The sequence below is a fragment of the Trichophyton benhamiae genome (assembly GCF_000151125.1).
Source record: "Trichophyton benhamiae CBS 112371 chromosome Unknown contig01535.1, whole genome shotgun sequence".
Classification (NCBI taxonomy): domain Eukaryota; kingdom Fungi; phylum Ascomycota; class Eurotiomycetes; order Onygenales; family Arthrodermataceae; genus Trichophyton; species Trichophyton benhamiae.
This window is the reverse complement of record NW_003315109.1, coordinates 768,505-786,826: the sequence shown is the minus strand read 5'-3', so window position 1 is coordinate 786,826 and position 18,322 is coordinate 768,505. Positions and strand designations below refer to the sequence as shown.

The window sequence follows — 18,322 nt, the reverse complement described above, 5'->3', positions numbered from 1 at the left end:
TAATTTCAGGTTCCGCTGCAGTGGTTGATCCAAAGGTGGATACAACTCTGCCCTGTAAGATCGTATACATGAAGACTCGGCACCCAGACAGGCGTATCCCTACACTGTTTTGTGTGCTTCACAAAGTCAAGAAAAAAAAAAAAAAAAATAGCAGCCAGGGTCAGGCCGTCAACGGACAGAAGCACGCCGGACATTACGAGTTTTGGTTTCTCCCAAGCTTTCAGCTATCCAGGTAGACCATGGTAGGGCCGGGGTATACGGCCAGGTCGGGCTCCATTTATACGGCGGCATGGAAAAGGACATGCATCCCATATTGTTTCAAGCCACCACTAGCCGCCAAGTGTGCACCATGTCGATTCATTGCATGAACCGTATGGAGTATCAGCTTCCATGTCGATAGTTGACGGAAAGATGGTACCTCGTTTGTCGACGAAACGTCGCATTTGATCTCCCCCCCCCCCTTTTCCCGTATAAAAGAAGACGAAGAAAGAAGGCTAGAATAGCTTAAATCCATCGATCTCTTGGCCCTTTGCCATGGATAAATGATAGGGGCGCATTTAATGGTAAAGGTACATGGTACGGGTAACATGTCGGTCTGGCTAATGCAAAGGAACCTTTTTTCAAGCAGAGATCCGCTCCCCAAAGCGACGGTACTCGGGGAAGGCAAAGGGCCACAGAGGTAAAATACAAAAAACTTATTTGTCAAATCCTTTGGGACCTTGGGGACCTTTCTTGGCCGTACCTGTAAGGTTTTTCTTTGGATGTGATGCTGCGCCGCTCGACTAGAGTTATCATCAAAGACTGTGCTTTTGTAGAGGGAGACCAAGGAAAAACAAATAACAAGAGAATGTGGTTCATCATGGAGTGTCCATCGAGAGAAGTCCAATAAGGGTGCTTCGTTCAAATTGAAAGAGTTCGACTTGCTCATACATGCATTCCCTCGATGTGTGTACATAACCGTACCGCCAGGCAGGCCTTATCCTGTACGCGCTCCGGTACTCCCTTACGCCGTAAATAGTCATTCTATATATCGATGTGAGATATACTTATTTCAAAGAGTGGCGACGCAGCTATGTGGGGAGATTCCTACCTGACCGTCCCTCGGACTTGACTGCGGGATGGTACTCCGTGTCCAGAGGTCACACTTGCGTAAACCCCATAGGGATGTCTTTTCGCTTGAAAGGAAGGGGGTTGATCCAGATGCCTTATTTGGGTAATATATACTTCTGTTGCTGGGGTCCGAAGAATGCCGCCGTATCAAATTGGTTGCATCTCTCATTCTGTTTCTGTCTCTCTCTCTCTCTCTCTCTCTCTCTCTTTTTTTTTTTTTTTTTTTCCTGAGAATGTTTAAGATGTAGGCTATGATGCAGGGTTTTGGCAATCCCTGACTCGAGCTGTCACATTTCGCTCGTGCCACCCTCGTCATTATGCGGTCGGCCGTTAGCCGCTAGCGATTGTAACTGGTGGATTGCCCCATGTGAGGTCGTACTAGCTGTGGGCCATCATTATTGACCGATCAAGGTGCAGAGGGCCTGCGTGAGCGTTATTCAACATAGAGAAACCCAGAGTTTCCGTGTGTCATAATTAATGTCATTTTGGGCTTAAGGTGCAAGCTTAGCAGCAAACAAAGGAGCCGAGCTGGTTGGATACTTCCCGTACGCATCCTTGACTCCAGAAAAAAAATCTGGAACATAGGAGAAGGGCCCAGGGTAAGGAAAATGTGACGAAGGCGAGAATCGTGGATAGTGTCATTTTAGGCTGGTTTCATTCGTGGATTCGAAACCATTTTAACCTGACAGCACCTCGTATGCTCGAACTCGCTTTGGATATGGTCCTCAACGGTCGACAGGTCCCGGATGAGTGTCGATAGACATCTCAGGTGACTGAAACAACCGTAGGGTGTCGTCATCCTGCTTTTGAACGGTTTGGTACTCGTGGGGGAAGCCCGCCAAATTCACCGCGGACGGCGGTGGACCGCATGAGGGGCGCGACTCGAACTCGCACTTGGAGTTAGAGCTTGGCTTTTGCTAGCCAGCGAGCAAGAGAGCGAAAAAGGACAGATTGAACGAGACCAAGAGGCGAACGGGCAGTAATAGTACGGCATACTCTGTACAGGGGAGAGAAGCATATCCAGGATGAAAGCCCCACAGGGCCAGGATTGGCTCTTTTGGCCCTGAAATTCTGCTGACAGACTTGATAGTTTGGAGCATCTGTTTTTTTTTTGGGGAATTCTAATTATTTTTTCACCATCAGCCATCTGAATCCACAGGGCGTCGACGCTAGGGAGAATATCTGTCTCCCTCCAGTGGGTTTCGTGGCGGCCTGAAATTAGATTTGGGGGAGGATTGAGGGGGGTAGTTTATGACAACTCATCTGTATGAAGGTATTCCTGTATTCCTGATGTATCTCCCATCTCCGTAGAAGAAGCGCAGCCGAAGATCAAGGGGGGTGGGAAACAACCCCGGCGAGAGTGTGAAATTGTTATATTTTTCATTTTCTTTCTTTTTCTTTTTTTTTTTCAGGCTTGATGTAAAAAAGGAAAAAGGAACAACGGCCAGTGCTGGACATACTCCGTACTTAGCTTGAATAATGTTTTTAAAGAAGAAAAAAAGGGTGAAGAATCGCGATTCGCTCCGCCTGTCTGGGAGATAGGGATATCCAATAGATTGGATAGCTGCAATGTTGGGGACCCTCGCCCGAGCTAAACCAGCTTTCTGACATCACATCGCAAATTTAACCTTGTGCATGTCGGCAAATGTATCAATACCCATTTGGTCCCCTTGTTGGTAGCGCCGATCGTGGAGTCTTGCAGAGGATAAATAGTACATACCGCGAACTTGGGGAAATTGGTGGGTATCACAGATATAAAGCTCGTCTGCCTCCGCTCTCTAGAGGCACCGTTGTTTCTTTGACGAAGGCAAAAAATTTCCAACCGACCAATATATATATCTCCTCAGAAAAAAAAAGAGAGATTCTAAACGCAGCCTCCCCCGTCAAACAACACAAGAAAAAGAACAGCAGTCCATCCAAAAAATATTTCTTCCTCACGGCTGCCATAACACCAATTGAAAGCTTTCCTTGTCACATTGCGCCGACCTTCTCCTTTCCCCCCTCCTGAATCTTAAAGAGGACGACTTCGGTATATAAAGACATCTGCCTATCGGCATTCATTCCACTCATAACACATACCCAAGGGAGAAAGACGAAGAACGAGGAAGCGACGAGCACAACAACCAGAGCTGTGTGAACCCACGGGTTTTGGAGGAACATTGTTTATATTGCAGAGAGAAATAGCGGAGCCCTTCATTCACAATGGTTGCAGTCGCTCGTCTCAGGCCAGTTGGGAACGCCGCTAAGCAGAGTCACATTCGATCACAATCCCGGACTCGAAACCACATGTCTCCAGTAAGTTGTTTTGCACCTAATCTTGAAGGGAAAACGCATGCTGATGGATGTCCCCCCTAGATGCCAGGAGTACTCTGTCCAAGCTGCAAGTCGAACGGAGAAGACACATGGGTAATCCCCGGCAAAAACTGCCATGTGTGCGGCACTTCGTGTTGATAGGGTGAGGTACGCTTGTGTTCAGGGGGCAATAAGAGATGCTGCTCCCTGACCTCAGGGTTGAAGAATAGAATGGGCAATGGAGCTCACGGCGGGAATAGAACTGAGTTCGAGCTCACAGATGCCGTCCAACTTGGTCTTCAAGGTTTCGAGAATCGACCGGTCGATACCAATCCAATGGCGTTCAATCGATTCGAGCTCGGTGTGGAAAATTGCGCAAAAAAAGGGGAGAAAGATAAAAATTTTCGTTTCGGACATATCGATCAGTCTGCTGGATCCTGATGCTTTTGGGTGATAGCTGAAGGTTGCGAAAACACATGGCTCCCAAAGGATGGATTTTCTATTTTAATACTTTTATTTTTTTTCCCTTCCCTTTCCTGGCGGAGATAGTGCTGCATTTCACGGGTAGAGGATGGCATTCCTACCTACCCATCACCTGCATCAATGTATGATTAATATGATTCTTGAGGTTGCTTCTGCGCTCCCTGTTGACAGGGAAGATGGCGGTACTGGCGTTGGCAGTTTTCAATTTCACCTGTTTTTTACTGTGGGGTTTTTTTTTCGAGATATTCTTGGAGTCCTGAATGGAGCCTTTCTTTTCACTTCTTTGACAGCGTTTGCCCGTGATTTTCGTGATTCGGTTAGAGAACTTCGGCTGGAGTTGATGTTGATAGTTCGCTAGCGTACCACTCAGCATTAGTTCCTCAAGGACGGCAGGATGCATTCAATGGACTTTGAAGGACTGTATTTCTCAGTTATCTCCGCCATCTACATTGTAAATTCGGTATGCAGACATTGTCAATGGTGGCTTCTCCTCCACCAGCCCTGGAACCTGCAAATAGTAAATGTCCACTGTCCGGCAACCTATGACAACCAACCGGGGGACAGACAGCATCTTCCAGCCTCAAGGGTATCGACCCCCGGTCAGGGATAGTTAAGCTCATGGATACACCAAGGCTGTCATCCACCAGCTGACGTGGGGTGTTGGAGGATAGTAAGGTATATGCTGTTGATGTGACAGTTAACGGGCGAATAACTAACTAGATAACTAACTAGTTAACGTCCAGATAAGCGAGAGGGAGCCTGTCAAACCAGCAGAACCCATCCTTCAGCGATAGACAAGCTGACACCATGCACTAGCCTGCGCAGAGAGATCGAACGGCCGATGTCTGGCCTGGTCGGTCGAAAAGCCGCTGCGGTTGTTTTGCTGGGGTCTTCCTTGCATATGCTGGGGTCGGAATAAACGAATAAGCGACGAGGCGAAGCGCCGTGTACAGACGAAAGGATAAAAATAGACTTCGCGAGCATGCTTTGTGTCGCTTGACGCGTTGAGGACAAAATGACAGCCAGGAGTAACTAACTATTGGGACAGTAATATTGACATAATAATGCTTTCATATATTTTATGGAAGGTTGACCCGGCTGGGAGTATCTGTCACTAATACTCCTCGACAGGGTATGGTCGTTACTCTAGGAGTTAACTCTACACCAAGAAGTGAGGTTCAACTCTGTGCTTCTCCCTTATACCGTCAAGAGCTATAAACAGCATAACCTTGCCTTGAGATTTTCTTATTACAGTCTTCTGGCGGGAGGGGTCTTGATACAGCATTTCGGATTCTTCGGATATCTTTCCCAGAACATCTCAGCTAGCGGAATATGCAGGCTGAAGGATGCTGCTGAAGGGAAAGAGATGGCGGAGGTGGCTGCAGAATATTTTATGATAGCCCTTACTCGGCTGGCTGGAGTTCCCTCAGCTGTTCAGTCTCGTATACCCAAGGCTGCAGCCTAGGCCTTCAGCTGATAGGTGATGTGCTTGAAATCCTACCACGCGGTTGGCCAGTCGAGTCAGAGCTCGAACCTCAGCGCCGGGACACAGCAAGCCACCGGGGTTGGAGAGCTGCAGGATAGAGTTATGCCAGAAGGTTGAGAATTGGTCGATGCTGGGGCACAGAACCTGGTATGTCGTGGATCTTCATGCAGCTGGGTAGGGAAAGCATAAATGACGGCAGAGAGGCCAGGCTGGCTGACTGGTAGACTCAGGTACCTGAACCTGAGAGTGCGGAATCGACTCAAACCGCCCATCGCAGGAGAGGTATCGGCGCTTGACAACTGCATCATGTGCGAGTCATATCAGGCTGATTCAAGGTCAAGGAGTCCGATCTCCCATTCCCCAAACTTTCTACCCGATGGAGGCAATAGTCTAGTGCTCTTTTCCAGCACAGCTTTTATGCATTGATATATGTGAAGTGGAAGACGTAGTTCTTCCAAGGATGTGACAGATGGCATTCCCAGATCTGGGTTTACCAGAGGTTGCACATTGGCCACATGCTTGTAGAACACTTTCATTGCACACTTGGCAGAGACAGAGCGGCAGGCGCTGGAGGTATCCTTGAAGGAGTATCGCAAATCCGTGTTGAATACCCATGCCTTGAAAAAGTCGTTAAATATATATCTCCCCTTGTTTTCGGACAGGACAATCATACCAATAGACCATTATGCTGCTGGTTATCCTCGGAACCACAGTGTATTGCAAATCTCCTTGTTCCTGAACGCTCGACAGATTCAAGCAGCTGAAATCCGACAATTAACTCAGGCGGATGATTTTCCAGTAAGTTCTTCTCGATACAAGTGCCTGCCGCGCGATTTGCTCGGTGTGATATGGAAACGCTGGCTTTGAATAGCTCAACTCCCTGAAGCGAGTTTTGCACTTCGCCAACGGTTGCACCGCAGGACTTACAACAAAGATTTGGCACAGAATGTGGTGAAAAGGAATTATTAGTTCCTTGGTCGAAAGAGGAATCGCCTTTTGCATTCTATAATTGATAGGTATCATACATTAGCCACTGAGACAAACGAGCAGAAGAAACTCATAGAATTAAAGACAGGGCCAGATGGCAAGATTTTCGGCCGCTATCGACAGGGGGTGCATATATTGGTCAGTATGAAGAGGATAATTTTGCCACAGTGGGCGAGGTCTGCCTTTCATGTATGTATCTTAGACTGTATCTCAAATTGGCCAATGGGACTCTGGCTGAATTCAATGCATGGAATACGTCTAGACAGCCGTTATCTGCGGATCTTTAACCCCTCTGCCTTTAGTACTGCCCAGTGATGTGAGCGTGAACATCCAGACAACACAAGAGACCAGTAGATGCGATCAACGATACTATCATCCATCTCTTTCCAGTCACTAATTCCTAGACACAAGGTCCAGAAACGTGTGAAGGTAAGGAGGATGATGGTATTGGTTCAACACACGCTACTTGCGACCCGTGCTGTTTTGAGTGTTCATCTCTGCAGCTCTGGGTGGTGTTCAAAGCTCAGGGTTAACACCGAGGATATCGGCCCTGTTGATCTAGGGCAATTGTATCGGAAATCGGACCACAGTGGAACGTTCCAATCTCCTTCTTCTTGCCCAAATGATTAAATAAAGCTCCTGGTAATATCCAAACTAGGTCATGTAGTCATCACGCCACAGTAGCTGTGATCTGATATATTTTTCCCCCTCTAGAACGAAAGGCTTGTTGGGGTACTTAAAGTCCGCTATGTATAAGGGGCAGTTTCTTACCGTTATTTTCGCCCCCTGACAGTCACCTTGTGTCATAACAAACGAAGTAACGTTGACAAAGACTGTTCCAGGCTTGCAAACAACCCGGTTCGAGGCACCATAGCCCTTGATATCCCCATTCAGGCTCGTAGAGCCCGTATCTCCGTCTTTGCTAGGTATCGGGTCAGGCTTATGACAATGCCATAGGTCCATCATTTCGGCCCAGTCTGCACTAGGGAGATCCTTCCACACAACATTTTGGCCCTCCCTTGGAGGAAATAGTATATTTGTGCAGCCACGGCAACAAATGCATGTCTGCGCAGTCATGCTCTTCGCTGGCCAAGGGCTCATTGAGGTATAATCGTGACATGACGCGACGCCCACGGCGGAACTTGCTTCGTCTATCGGGAGGCGAAAGGAGTATTCGTTCTCTCCACCGTGCGAAGTAGCCTGACCCGCCACCAGATGTTCTCTCGCTTGGGCAGATATAGACAGAGGGAGCTTAAGCGTAAGGGTCTTGTCGGAATGCGATACTGTCACGAGAGAGCGCGAGCTATCGAGAGTGACCAGCGGCCGAGAGTCGTTCCGTACGCCATCTTTAGTGGTAACGTAAAGGCGGATCTGCCGTATATTAGCCAGCAGTTCAGCGTACAACTGCACACATGGCTCTGGAGGAGACGAAGAAGCCATCGCCGTCAAGCTTGTCGACGTTGAGGATGTTCATCTTTCTCCTCCTTACGTTGACCAAACGTTTTGTACTAACTAGTTAGTGCAAACAGTGCAAACAAAGCGCCTCAGCCGCAACCCGCAGAAAGGAAAATAAAAAGAAAATAAAAAGACATCAAATTGTGGCTTGAACACTTAATATATGAACAAGGATGCCAGCTCCGCAAGTTCGTATAGAAAATGGTCACCCTCGAGCAAGGCAGCACAATTCACTCTCTTGCGCCTTACCCCTTGTGGGGGATATTCCAAGGCGTTTCTGCCAGCTGTGGCTAAGCAACTCGACGCAACAAGCGCTGGCGATGGTATATATGTCCTGATATCACGGTCTCACACAGCGGAATAAAAACCAATTTGAATCTCAGCCCACAGGCTGTCCATTTTCTCGTCCATCTTGCAGACATGGAGAAATCAGGATCCAGTTTGTCCTTGCCAGTTGCTGGAATACAACGGCGGCCGGTTCCTCCCCGTGCTCAACCGACTCCGCAGGATGCTCCCCCAGACTATACAGAGCCATCGACTGCTCTCTCCCAGGAACCATCAAGTCCACGAGGTCCCGTTCTATCCAATTCCTATCTACCTCCAGTAAACTTTGCCCACTATCATATCCCCGGGTCAAGCTTATCGAAAGACGGACTCACCATCACTGTGGCGCCTTCAGAGCTCAGCTCCAATCCAGAGGCATTGACAAGATTTATAGTCCAACAAGCTGCATTGCCGCCTAAGCCAGAGGTGCGCATAGTCGGTGTAAGGGATATTACCGGCGTTCGCAAGCTGGATTTTGATATCCGGATAAATATGTTGAACCAAATAGTCCGCCCCCCTGGCCCGTCTTCATCATGGAACTACGTGAAGATTGTTGGCAATCGCTCTGGCGGTTCTCCAGGAGGAGCTGTTGGAGACATTGCTACGTTTGCCGATCGGTTTTGCAGAGACCCGGCTACTAACAAAACGTAAGTAGGATCGCATTGCTTCGAAAATCAACAGGTACTCCTATTTCGTATCATGTCTCCGTGTGCTAATTGTCTTCTAGCTTCATCCTAACCCGGGAAGTGATCAATTGGAACACGCAGATCTTAGAGGGCCGACTACGGACATTGATAGCCTCACTGAACTATCAAGGCCGTGTCATGATTTCATTTCCTTCCACACATTCCCGTGTCGTCGTTCCAGGCCCAAAAACAAAAAATTCATTCTATACCCAGATTGTATCTCTATTCAAGGACCCAAAGCGGTATGATATGGTGCGGTCTATATGGCCATACGCAAACATGGCAGGTTCGGAAACATCTGATGATCCAAGAAGGGTGTGTGCTGTCCAATCAGAAAATAAGTGGTGGGATGAGTGGAAGATGGTTATTGCGCATGCTATAGTTGATGGAAGACAGGGCTGGGTGTCATTAGACGACTTGATTGAGCTTGCTATGAGTCCAGTGAAAGAGCTGAAGCCTAGGGAGCAGGGAGAAAACCCGGAATGGATGACCAGGGCAGTGTGTTTTGAAGCATCCTCTGGCTGCTAGGAAGTTTGCGTTTTGAAATTGAAGGAGGTTACGTTAGCGGGCGTTTTAGACTTTAATAGACCACTTAATCGGTACTGTGTACTCTGATATATTACGGCATTATGCGATGGCTTATATAAAAGCTGACCTACTGCTATCAAATACTACTAACTAGCCAAAATTATTATTATGGAGTGTAATTTTGAACATTGAGTACCACAACCTGGGGCCAGGTTCAACTCAGATTCTACACCCATGGTTCATCCAAGGCCACCAAAGCCATCAAATGTTTCAATAAACTTCACTGCAGCCCGGAGAAAAAACCCTTCCTCATCGCCCCAGGTCTTAGCCGCCTCCTTGAGCGTTCTTAGAGGCTTTATATAATGAGGTGAAATCGCCATCTCCTGGGTTAGAGCCTGTTTATCGACCCAGGCCCAATCTTTCCCATCAATGCTGTAGCATTCTATATCTTTAGCATCTATTTTCGGTCGGAGCTGGGCTATATAAATGGCCACTGCCAATAAAAACCACTGACGGAGTAAAGGGCCATGAAATTTTTTTGGGACCAGTGGTATAATGACACGCAGCGCATGGGTCGTAGTCAGAAGATGGTCAAAGAAAAAATCATGCTGCTTTCCGTTGTGACGAGTCGCCATCAATGTTGTTGCAAGCCGCTGCATGGCATGTAACTGTTCTGTTAAGTTTGCATCTTGAGGAACCCATGCCATCCAATGCTCAAGTATCAACTCCTGGTGTGTTTTCAAAAGTACCTCAACATTATTAGCTCCTGGGCTTCTAAAAATCCCGTCGAACTGCTTATCTCTATGGATTTTATTTAGAACTTCAAAAGGTGAACTAGTGGTATATTTCGGGGCCATGCTTTTCTGAAGATCCGATGGTTCGTCAAAGAGCTTGTGAACATCGTCGTAGCAGCATGAAACCATTGCGAGTGATTCCATAGCAACCTCTCGGCTGGATACTTCGAATGCGTATCCAAGATGTATAAGCGGATGGCCGACTGTAGCAATGAGTTAGCAATTTTAGATAAAGTATATAGAGTAACACTTACAGCCAGCAATCAAAGAGTTTATTAATGGCTTTTCTTCAGAACAAAGGTACTGTAATACTACAGCATTCCAATCATATCCCATGCGAGACAGCTCATCTTCAAAAAAATCCACATAAGCTCTCTGAAACCTATTGATTAGGTTAGTAGAGTGGTCTCCTGGCTAGATCCTTGGTATCTCAAGTAGATCTTACTCTCTCTTGCCCAAAGCTAATCTCCAGTCTTCTGCCTGGCCAATCTCACTAGGTGAAGCGCTCCAGGGCTCTTGTTCCTTGGATTCGGCTTCATAGAGACGGTCCAGGTGATCCGAGCTTCCACCCAGCAAATAGGCGGTAGAAAGGAGCTAAGGACTGGCATTAGTGAAGGAGTATTTTGACAACTGGCAATACGTAGTAGCTTACGTGAGGTATATGATTGAAGAATGAGAGATTGTTATATAGGATAGCATTAGTTGCGTGGTTTAATTTTAGAAGTTGCCGTAGCCGCCTGCCAGGCTTCTCTTCCGCAGATTCGATATCGTGAACTTGGATAGGCTTTATTTCAACGCTTGGTGAATTTCCATCATCCTTCCCCGCTGACGAGAACCAGGAGAATGGCGAGCGGAAGTTGAGCATGGAATCCATGGTAGCTGGAGCCTGCTGGCGGCGAAGGCGCGCAGTGTGTCTGGGCGAGCCACCCCTAAATGATAGCTCAGAACCGTCTAATGTGATAGGAGATAAGTATCAGACATAGGCCCATCTATGACACGTATATTATCTCACAAGGTACCAGAACATGCATGCACATCGCCTTCTGTATTATTATTCTGTTCGTCCTGCAGTTTTGCAACTTCGAGGTGGTTGCGGCTAATTTAAATTAGACGCATGCTTAGGTAATAACTAGCCATTCTTCTTCCAACATCCAATAGAACTGACGCTTTTCAACGTCGAAACATCCAAGCCCCTTTTTGACAGCGACACAGTTGAGGCGCAGGCGCAGAAACGAGGTTGGACTCGAGGGCCTGCGGTGGCATGTGGAACGTCCTGCAGTGGCTGAGGAAAGCTTGCATCCCACCAAAGCAAGGAACATGGATGGCTCGAGATCGTCGACTGAGGGGTTAACTAAGGGGGCAGGTCGTATACCTGATTAGTTATTTACCGGACTGCTTAACCCCAGATTCCTTCGGCATCTCCTTCATCGTCTCTTTTCCCAATCAACGGACAGGTGGAATTGATTCTCGAGTTAACTAGTTAGTTACCATGTCAGTTGACACGAAGAAAAACTACTTTGGACCTCGGGATGATGAGGATGCCGAGGAGTACTGGACAATCCTGCTTGAAGCTGAAGAGCTCGGGGACGCTGAAGAGTGGGATAAGGCATGCGAAGCACAGGAGCGAGCAGTCAAATACGCTGAAGAACACTATGGCGATGATCTTAGTGCAAAAAGTGGCCTTGCATACCTCTACCGACAAGTGAGTCGCCACAAGGATGCCGAAGCACTCGACAGGTACATCCTCTCGGTGCGACAGCAAATCCTCGGAGATGACCATGAAGACACGGTAGCAAGCCTGAATAATCTTGCAATTGACCTGAAAGCACAAGGTGAATATGATCAGTCACTCGAGCTTGACAAAAAAGCCTTGGAAATTATGCTTCGCATCAAGGGCGAGGACTCCCAAACTACGCAGACCAGCATGCACAACCTGGCCAACAGCTACTTTAACAATAAAGATTACCAGGCTGCTCTGGACTTGCACCAACGTGCATTGGATCTCCGGACAAAGACTCTTGGCCCTGAACATTTTCAGACCATCATGACGATGGACCTATTAGGGAGAGATTATGGTGCCTTGGATAAACTCCAGGAGGCTGTAGCTCTCCAGGAGAAAGCCGTGGAAGCTGCAAGGACTCATCTTGGCCCTTCTAATCAGACAACCATCAAATGCAGCCTGAACCTGGCAAGCACGTATGGGCGTCTCAACCAAGCCAATGCCGAGGAAACGCCCGGAGGGACGTGGGAGTCTAAAGGGATCAAACTCCTGGAAGGAATAGTGGAAATGCAACGACAAGGCCCTGGTGAAGAGCATTCTGATACCATTGCCGCTATGAACAACTTAAGCGTGGCATATTTCCATGCTGGCCGACTGGAGGATGCCGTTCCTCTTATGCAGAAATCGGTCAACTGGAATATGAAAAAATTGGGACCAAACCACCCGCAAACTCAAGCCGCGTCGGGCAATTTGGACTACGTATGTGAAAAGCTCGGGATGACTCGAGCTTCAATATTTTAGTTGACGTTGGCATGCCATTTCTTATATAAGTCTCGGTTCATGTCGAATGTTGATGGTTCTGGTTATTTACGGAAGAGATATCTGTTATTCTTAGCATTTTAAGGCCATAACCAAGAGTAACAAGTTATGTTTGGTCATTCCACTATAAAAGTAGACTCAGATATATCGTCTGGCTATTATACAAAAAAATCTATAGCACATATTGGATAAATGTGTCTTGAAAATCGCTGGTAAAGAATTGAGCTCAATTATTTTGATGACTCAGTGCTGGCTAAATGATCAGTTCTGACTATGTAGTCATCGTCTTCTCCGGTATCCTTGGCATCTCCGGTCGGTTTGTTGGAAGCGTTGAGGGCTTCGCCTATTGTCAGGGAGCCATCCGCTGTGATATCCACATCATCTCTAGGCACATCCTCGATTGCCTTCTGCTCGCTAGAAAGGGATGACTTCTTGGTGTCAACAGTCTCAAATGTCTTCCGCACTCGTTCGAAATGTTCAAGCTCTTTCGCGCTGTTCAAGTAGTTAGCAATCGCAAGATAGAATTAAATTACCAATAGAAGAGAGAATCATACCTAACACTAGGAACCAGCTCATTCTTCGCTTCAGTGAAATCTTGCTCCGTGACCATTACAGCAGTATCTTCAGGAGTGGCAAGGTGATCAAAGAAGTATGCTGTTGTAACTGGTCCATTAGGGAGAGCTTTTATTCTTTCATCCACGGCAGTAGCTTGCCGAGTGATTGCCTTGAGCATGGCATCCGAGCAGAGTGCGTACAAGTCGGCACCAGTATAAGTGAACGGCAAGAGTTCTGCAACTCTCTTCAGCGAAAGGTCCGGATGCAGGTTAAACTTGCGAGTCAGAGCTTCTAGAATAGTAAGTTGCTTATCATGGGTATCCGAAACACCAAGGTAGAGCATCTTATCAAATCTGCCGGGTCGTAGTAAGGCTGCATCTAATAGGTCAGGGCGGTTGGTAGCACCAATAACGAAGACTCCGCCCCCATTCTCATCACCACCACTCATACCATCAAGTTCTGCAAGAAGCTGGCTGACAATTCTGTCCATGACACCACCACTGTCTCCTTGGTTACCACGCTTGGGTGCCACAGAGTCCAGTTCGTCGAAGAAGACAACGCATGGTCGTGCATCTCGAGCGCGTTGGAAAACCCTACGGACATTCGCTTCGGACTCTCCAATGTACATGTTCAATAACTCAGGGCCTTTGACGGAAAAGAAGTTGAGAGAAAATTCCGTAGCAATTGCCTTTGCAAGCAATGTTTTCCCTGTTCCCGGAGGGCCATAGAATAGGATACCGCTTCGCTTTTTCATACCCTTCGCAAAGAGTTCCGGCCGTTCAAGTGGAAGTTGGATAGTTTCCATGACAGCATCCTTCACATTGCTAAGTCCACCGACATCGTCCCAGGTAACGTTGGGGATCTTTGGAGCCCCGATGGAATCGGCAAAGTTTTTTCGTGCAGCGTCGACGGCAGCATCAAAATCAGCCTTGGTCACAGATCTAGTAGCATCACCACCTGCGATTTGAACATCTCGGACACTGACATTTGACTTTGCGTCAGGAGGCGCGGCGGAATCTGCGAGCTTCTCTAGCCGTAAAGTCCGTTCAGCCACAGCTCTTTCAACAACGTCGACTAAGTCTCCAGCAACAAGTGCGGCTGTCTTAACAGCTACCGAAGCTAAATCAACATTGGGAGATAGTCGCAAGGCTAAATCAGCCACCGCATTTCTAAGAATACCTTCTCTTTCCTTCTCTTCGGGGGCCGTCATTTCAAGCTCGTGCGTGAAGAGACTTCTAATCCCTTCGGGAACCTTTTCCACGTCGGTGGTCGTGGCAATGACAACTCGAGAACTTGAAACAATTTCTTTTAAGGATGTAACAATTCTATCAGCCGTCAACACTTCAATGTGCTCTATCAACAGAGCAGTGCAAGCAGAACCGCAGGCAAACGCTCTATCTGCTCTCGCCTTCAGATATGCCTCTGTTTTCATATCTCCCCCATTTGCCCCTCCTTCGCTGAGAATGTCATATGAATCAATGGTGAAAGTGTGAAGACCTATATCAGCGCATGCTCGACGTGCAACTGTTGACTTGCCAATATTTCTCTGCGTAGAGGTGAGAAGGATAACAACTGGCTTTAGTCCCAGTTGTATGGCTCTTGGGCTTGTAGCAGCGGCTATCAGCTCTCTCACACGCCTCTGAATTGGAGATATAAAAACTGCAGGGGAGTCCGCCTGCAGCCATGGAGTGGCACTCTGCTCTATACTCGGCTGTGGCGCCGATTTGACGGAGAGCCAGTACTCCCATGTGTTCTTTAGAGTTCCGGGAACGGTTCCAATTTCACTTCCTGCTTGCACCATTCGGGTATTGAGAGTATCAATAGCTGCCACTCCGCCCCACAATTCATGGTCAGGGGCACCGTCTGGCTCTGTGCTGGTCATAGGAGCTGTGACATGGCTGACACGGAACCAAGCCACGCCAACCTTGCTGGAATGACTAGGTTTACCCGAAGAAAGGGCTAGCTGGGAAGGTAATTCATCCTCCTGGCCGACAGCATCTGCGCTCTTGGTCGCAGAGAAAACAGTCCTTCCAAGTCCCTCATCTATACTAATTCCAATCATATCCCCGGCTTTTACCAGCCGCCGTTTCGATTCGAAATGATGCTTAAGAGCAGCAAATATGGCGGGCTGAAGTGCTCTGTCTAGAGATAGAGGCGTAGATATTTTTAACAGAGTGACTTCTTTGGCCGTAGGAGGTGCTTTGGGCACACTGCTACCACGGGAGGCTGCTAGTCCCAGTTTCGAAGGGCCGTGTTGAGCTGGGCCAAGGGACAAGGGAGAAAGTTTTACGTAGCTAGGGCTCTGCAGGTTATGCAGGAGAAGTGGAGGTAAAAGGACCGTTGGAGTGAGACCATGGGGAGGGATCTGTGAGATGCTAGACGATCTTTCTGCCGACTTGTTCATTGCATACCTGATTTTTGGAGGAGATAGGCCCGTAACACCGTAAACCCTTGCGACACGCCAGTTCTCGGGTTCTTCAGTGCTTCCCATTAAGCCGTTGAGACCGCTAAAAGCTAAGGAGGATAGCATATTTCGTTGAGGTTCCTCTGTCGGAGCCACACGAACCCAGTCGCCAGAGAAGCACCCTATCTTGACAAGGGTGTGCACATCAACAAAGATGAATGCATCAGGGTCATCCTCTTCTCGGGGTTTTGGATGGAGGAGCTCATTGGGTATGTGGTCGAGGAGACATTCAGCCTTGAATGTTTTGCCGGAGTGTCTGCCCTGACGAGCAGTATTGGATGTAAAGCTGGAAAACACAGAGCCCGGGGAGTGTATTCCAAGGGACCTTCCACCGAGTCTAGGAGTGGCAGAGGAGAAGGCAGACATTGCTCCAGATTGCTGCTGTGGTAGTTCTGGGGCAGCGAGAGAAATCATATCTTCCAAAGAATCGTCGGAATCATCTGAATCTTCTGAACCTTCTGCCTCACTACGACTCTCCGTCGAAGCCTCCGTATCAGATTCACCAGGAGGCGATGGGCTCTCAGCATCGGTGCCTTCATCAGTGCCTTCCTCTAGCCCCTTTTCTTCTCCAGCAGAGTAAAACATATCATTCGACGTGTCTTCGGTATCATCTTCAGTAACTCGTTTAAGCTGAGTAGGGCTAGAGGTTGATAAAGATTTAGATTGCGGTTTCCGTGCTGATCGCGCCTGTAATAGCACAATCTTGGTTTTTGGTATCAGCCGTCCCTGAGCGACAGGTTCGCAGAATGAAATCCTTGCCGGCGGGGGTGGAGCATGCGTAATGGGATGCGAAGGCAAAGGAAGAGGGATTATATCGCCGTTATGCAAAATATCTCGTTCAGCTAGCCCTCTGCGTATAGCCTCCATCAACCGCTCATCTCTCTGCGTGGCAGAATGTTTCCCCCCCTTGGATATCGTACGATCATGAGACGAAGCCGACCCTTTTCCTTTCGGCCATAAGCCCTGGGACATACGCGGCTTTGTACCGAAGCCTCCTCCGAACTTGCCCTGTATCTCATCAATATCTCGTAGCAAATTTCGCTCTACCGTAACGTATACAGTGTCCAAATGTAGTGGCGTGACATCAACGATATGAATCTCAATTCCACGCTGGGCTAGCAGGAAGGAGGACCGGGAGGGATCGCTGCCTTGCAGCACTTGAATGAAAGGTTGAATTGAGCTGGCGGCAACAGGGAAGTGAATCGCAGCGCCTGAGATGAAGGAAGCTTTCGCCTTTTCGCTGGCCTGCGTGTGGACTGGGACAATAGTCCACTGAACATCTTCAACGGTTGTGAAGTTAGGCACCCAGGGGGCCAAGGCGACATAGATTATCTCAGGGAAGAGTTCGACATCTAAATCAAGGGTGTATGTCAGGGGGCATTTTCGCTTCAGTGGTTGATGAGGAGCAAATCTTACCATGAGAGCCTCGACGGGGAAACAAGTCTACCAGTAGCTCATCTGAAATAACCCCGACTTCGCCTTTTAGACGAATATCAAGCATCAATCGAGAAGATATAGGTCCCTTGTTGTTTTTCCGTTGGCGTAGAGCTTCCTTCCGGCGGCGACGCTGGTGGTCGTCCGCCGCGACCTGGGAGCCATTTGAAGTCATGACAATTTCAATTTAACCACAATCGTCAGCTTAGACGACCTCCATGTAAAGAACAGATGTATTCCGCTAATGAAGCGAGAAAGGTGAAGGGAGACGCAAAACTGAACAGCGCGGTGGTTGTCGTAATTGTTGTTTGTTCAGAAAATGTTCACGTTGGCCCGCAAAGCAAGAAGCTCGTCGAGATGCCGAGGTCCAATCTGGGGAAGCGCCAGCCGACGCCGGCGCTAACTAAGTTTTTGCACATGTACTACACGGGGGCCGCTGGAGTATAAACTGCAGGTAGTAATCCTCACGTGGAGTGGAATAACACCGTTTTAACCTTAGTGTAATCCTCATATTCTACTAATACTTTAATACAGCTCTTTAGTGAAGCGACTAAAGAAATTAATTATAAATAACCAGCTCGATAACTAGGCTCTGAGAGATACAATCACAGAGACTAGGAAGCCACAGCCAAATAAACAACCCCACACTCGGGAGCTCATATTCTTTCACACTCTCGGGAAATTTGTTGACCGTCTCCGTGGACTAGGGCTCCGTCTCAAGCTCTGCCTGTGGTGGATCGAGAATCCATTTCAGAACGTCAAAGGCGACATTTTGGTCGTACCCTGCCTTTGTGAGAGTGTATTTAGCTCTTAGGTTAAGGTCGAGGGTTGGATGTTTTTCCGACGGTCTGATAGTTGCTTGGACGACGCGTACTTTGCCACGTGTAAATGTCACTACAGTAGCCTTGGGGTTGTTGTCAGATAAAGCGTTTATAAAACGGCAAGGTAAACGTACAGTCAATAAACCACCCTTGTATCTCGGCTTGGATGTATAACGGTTCTTTTCAGACGACCAAACCATTTCATTCATCTGGTGAAAGAATATTGAGGTGGCTGCCATTATTTCACTCTTTAGGATATAATTACGACAATCTGCTTTCTGTCTCATATCACGTGCACATGTGTGATCCTGAATGATAAAAGTCCAGTGGTTCTGATGAGGGCAGAGGACCTCGAGCCCATGTA

The 18,322-nt window shown here is 47.9% G+C and overlaps 6 protein-coding genes across 6 annotated transcripts; 2 read left to right on the top strand and 4 right to left on the bottom strand.

The window, feature by feature from the left end:
• Window positions 1–5,691: 5,691 nt before the first annotated feature.
• ARB_06587 (uncharacterized protein) lies at window positions 5,692–6,042 on the bottom strand (the record flags this gene model as incomplete). The annotated part of the gene is made up of 1 exon (XM_003015415.1): window positions 5,692–6,042. The coding sequence occupies one exon, from the start codon at window positions 6,040–6,042 to the stop codon at window positions 5,692–5,694; it is 351 nt and encodes a 116-aa protein (XP_003015461.1).
• Window positions 6,043–8,233: 2,191 nt separating this feature from the next.
• On the top strand, window positions 8,234–9,351 carry ARB_06586 (uncharacterized protein; the record flags this gene model as incomplete). The annotated part of the gene is made up of 2 exons (XM_003015414.1): window positions 8,234–8,784; window positions 8,865–9,351. The coding sequence occupies 2 exons, from the start codon at window positions 8,234–8,236 to the stop codon at window positions 9,349–9,351; spliced, it is 1,038 nt and encodes a 345-aa protein (XP_003015460.1).
• Window positions 9,352–9,590: 239 nt separating this feature from the next.
• ARB_06585 (uncharacterized protein) lies at window positions 9,591–11,019 on the bottom strand (the record flags this gene model as incomplete). Its single annotated transcript, XM_003015413.1, has 4 exons — window positions 9,591–10,348; window positions 10,400–10,527; window positions 10,591–10,739; window positions 10,798–11,019. 4 exons carry the CDS (start codon window positions 11,017–11,019, stop codon window positions 9,591–9,593), a joined length of 1,257 nt encoding a protein of 418 aa, XP_003015459.1.
• Window positions 11,020–11,634: 615 nt separating this feature from the next.
• ARB_06584 (tetratricopeptide repeat protein) lies at window positions 11,635–12,666 on the top strand (the record flags this gene model as incomplete). Its single annotated transcript, XM_003015412.1, has 1 exon — window positions 11,635–12,666. One exon carries the CDS (start codon window positions 11,635–11,637, stop codon window positions 12,664–12,666), a length of 1,032 nt encoding a protein of 343 aa, XP_003015458.1.
• A 248-nt stretch (window positions 12,667–12,914) lies between these two features.
• Window positions 12,915–17,312, bottom strand: ARB_06583 (uncharacterized protein; the record flags this gene model as incomplete). Its single annotated transcript, XM_003015411.1, has 3 exons — window positions 12,915–13,176; window positions 13,239–17,055; window positions 17,120–17,312. 3 exons carry the CDS (start codon window positions 17,310–17,312, stop codon window positions 12,915–12,917), a joined length of 4,272 nt encoding a protein of 1,423 aa, XP_003015457.1.
• A 528-nt stretch (window positions 17,313–17,840) lies between these two features.
• Window positions 17,841–18,197, bottom strand: ARB_06582 (uncharacterized protein; the record flags this gene model as incomplete). Its single annotated transcript, XM_003015410.1, has 1 exon — window positions 17,841–18,197. One exon carries the CDS (start codon window positions 18,195–18,197, stop codon window positions 17,841–17,843), a length of 357 nt encoding a protein of 118 aa, XP_003015456.1.
• Between the last annotated feature and the right edge of the window lie 125 nt (window positions 18,198–18,322).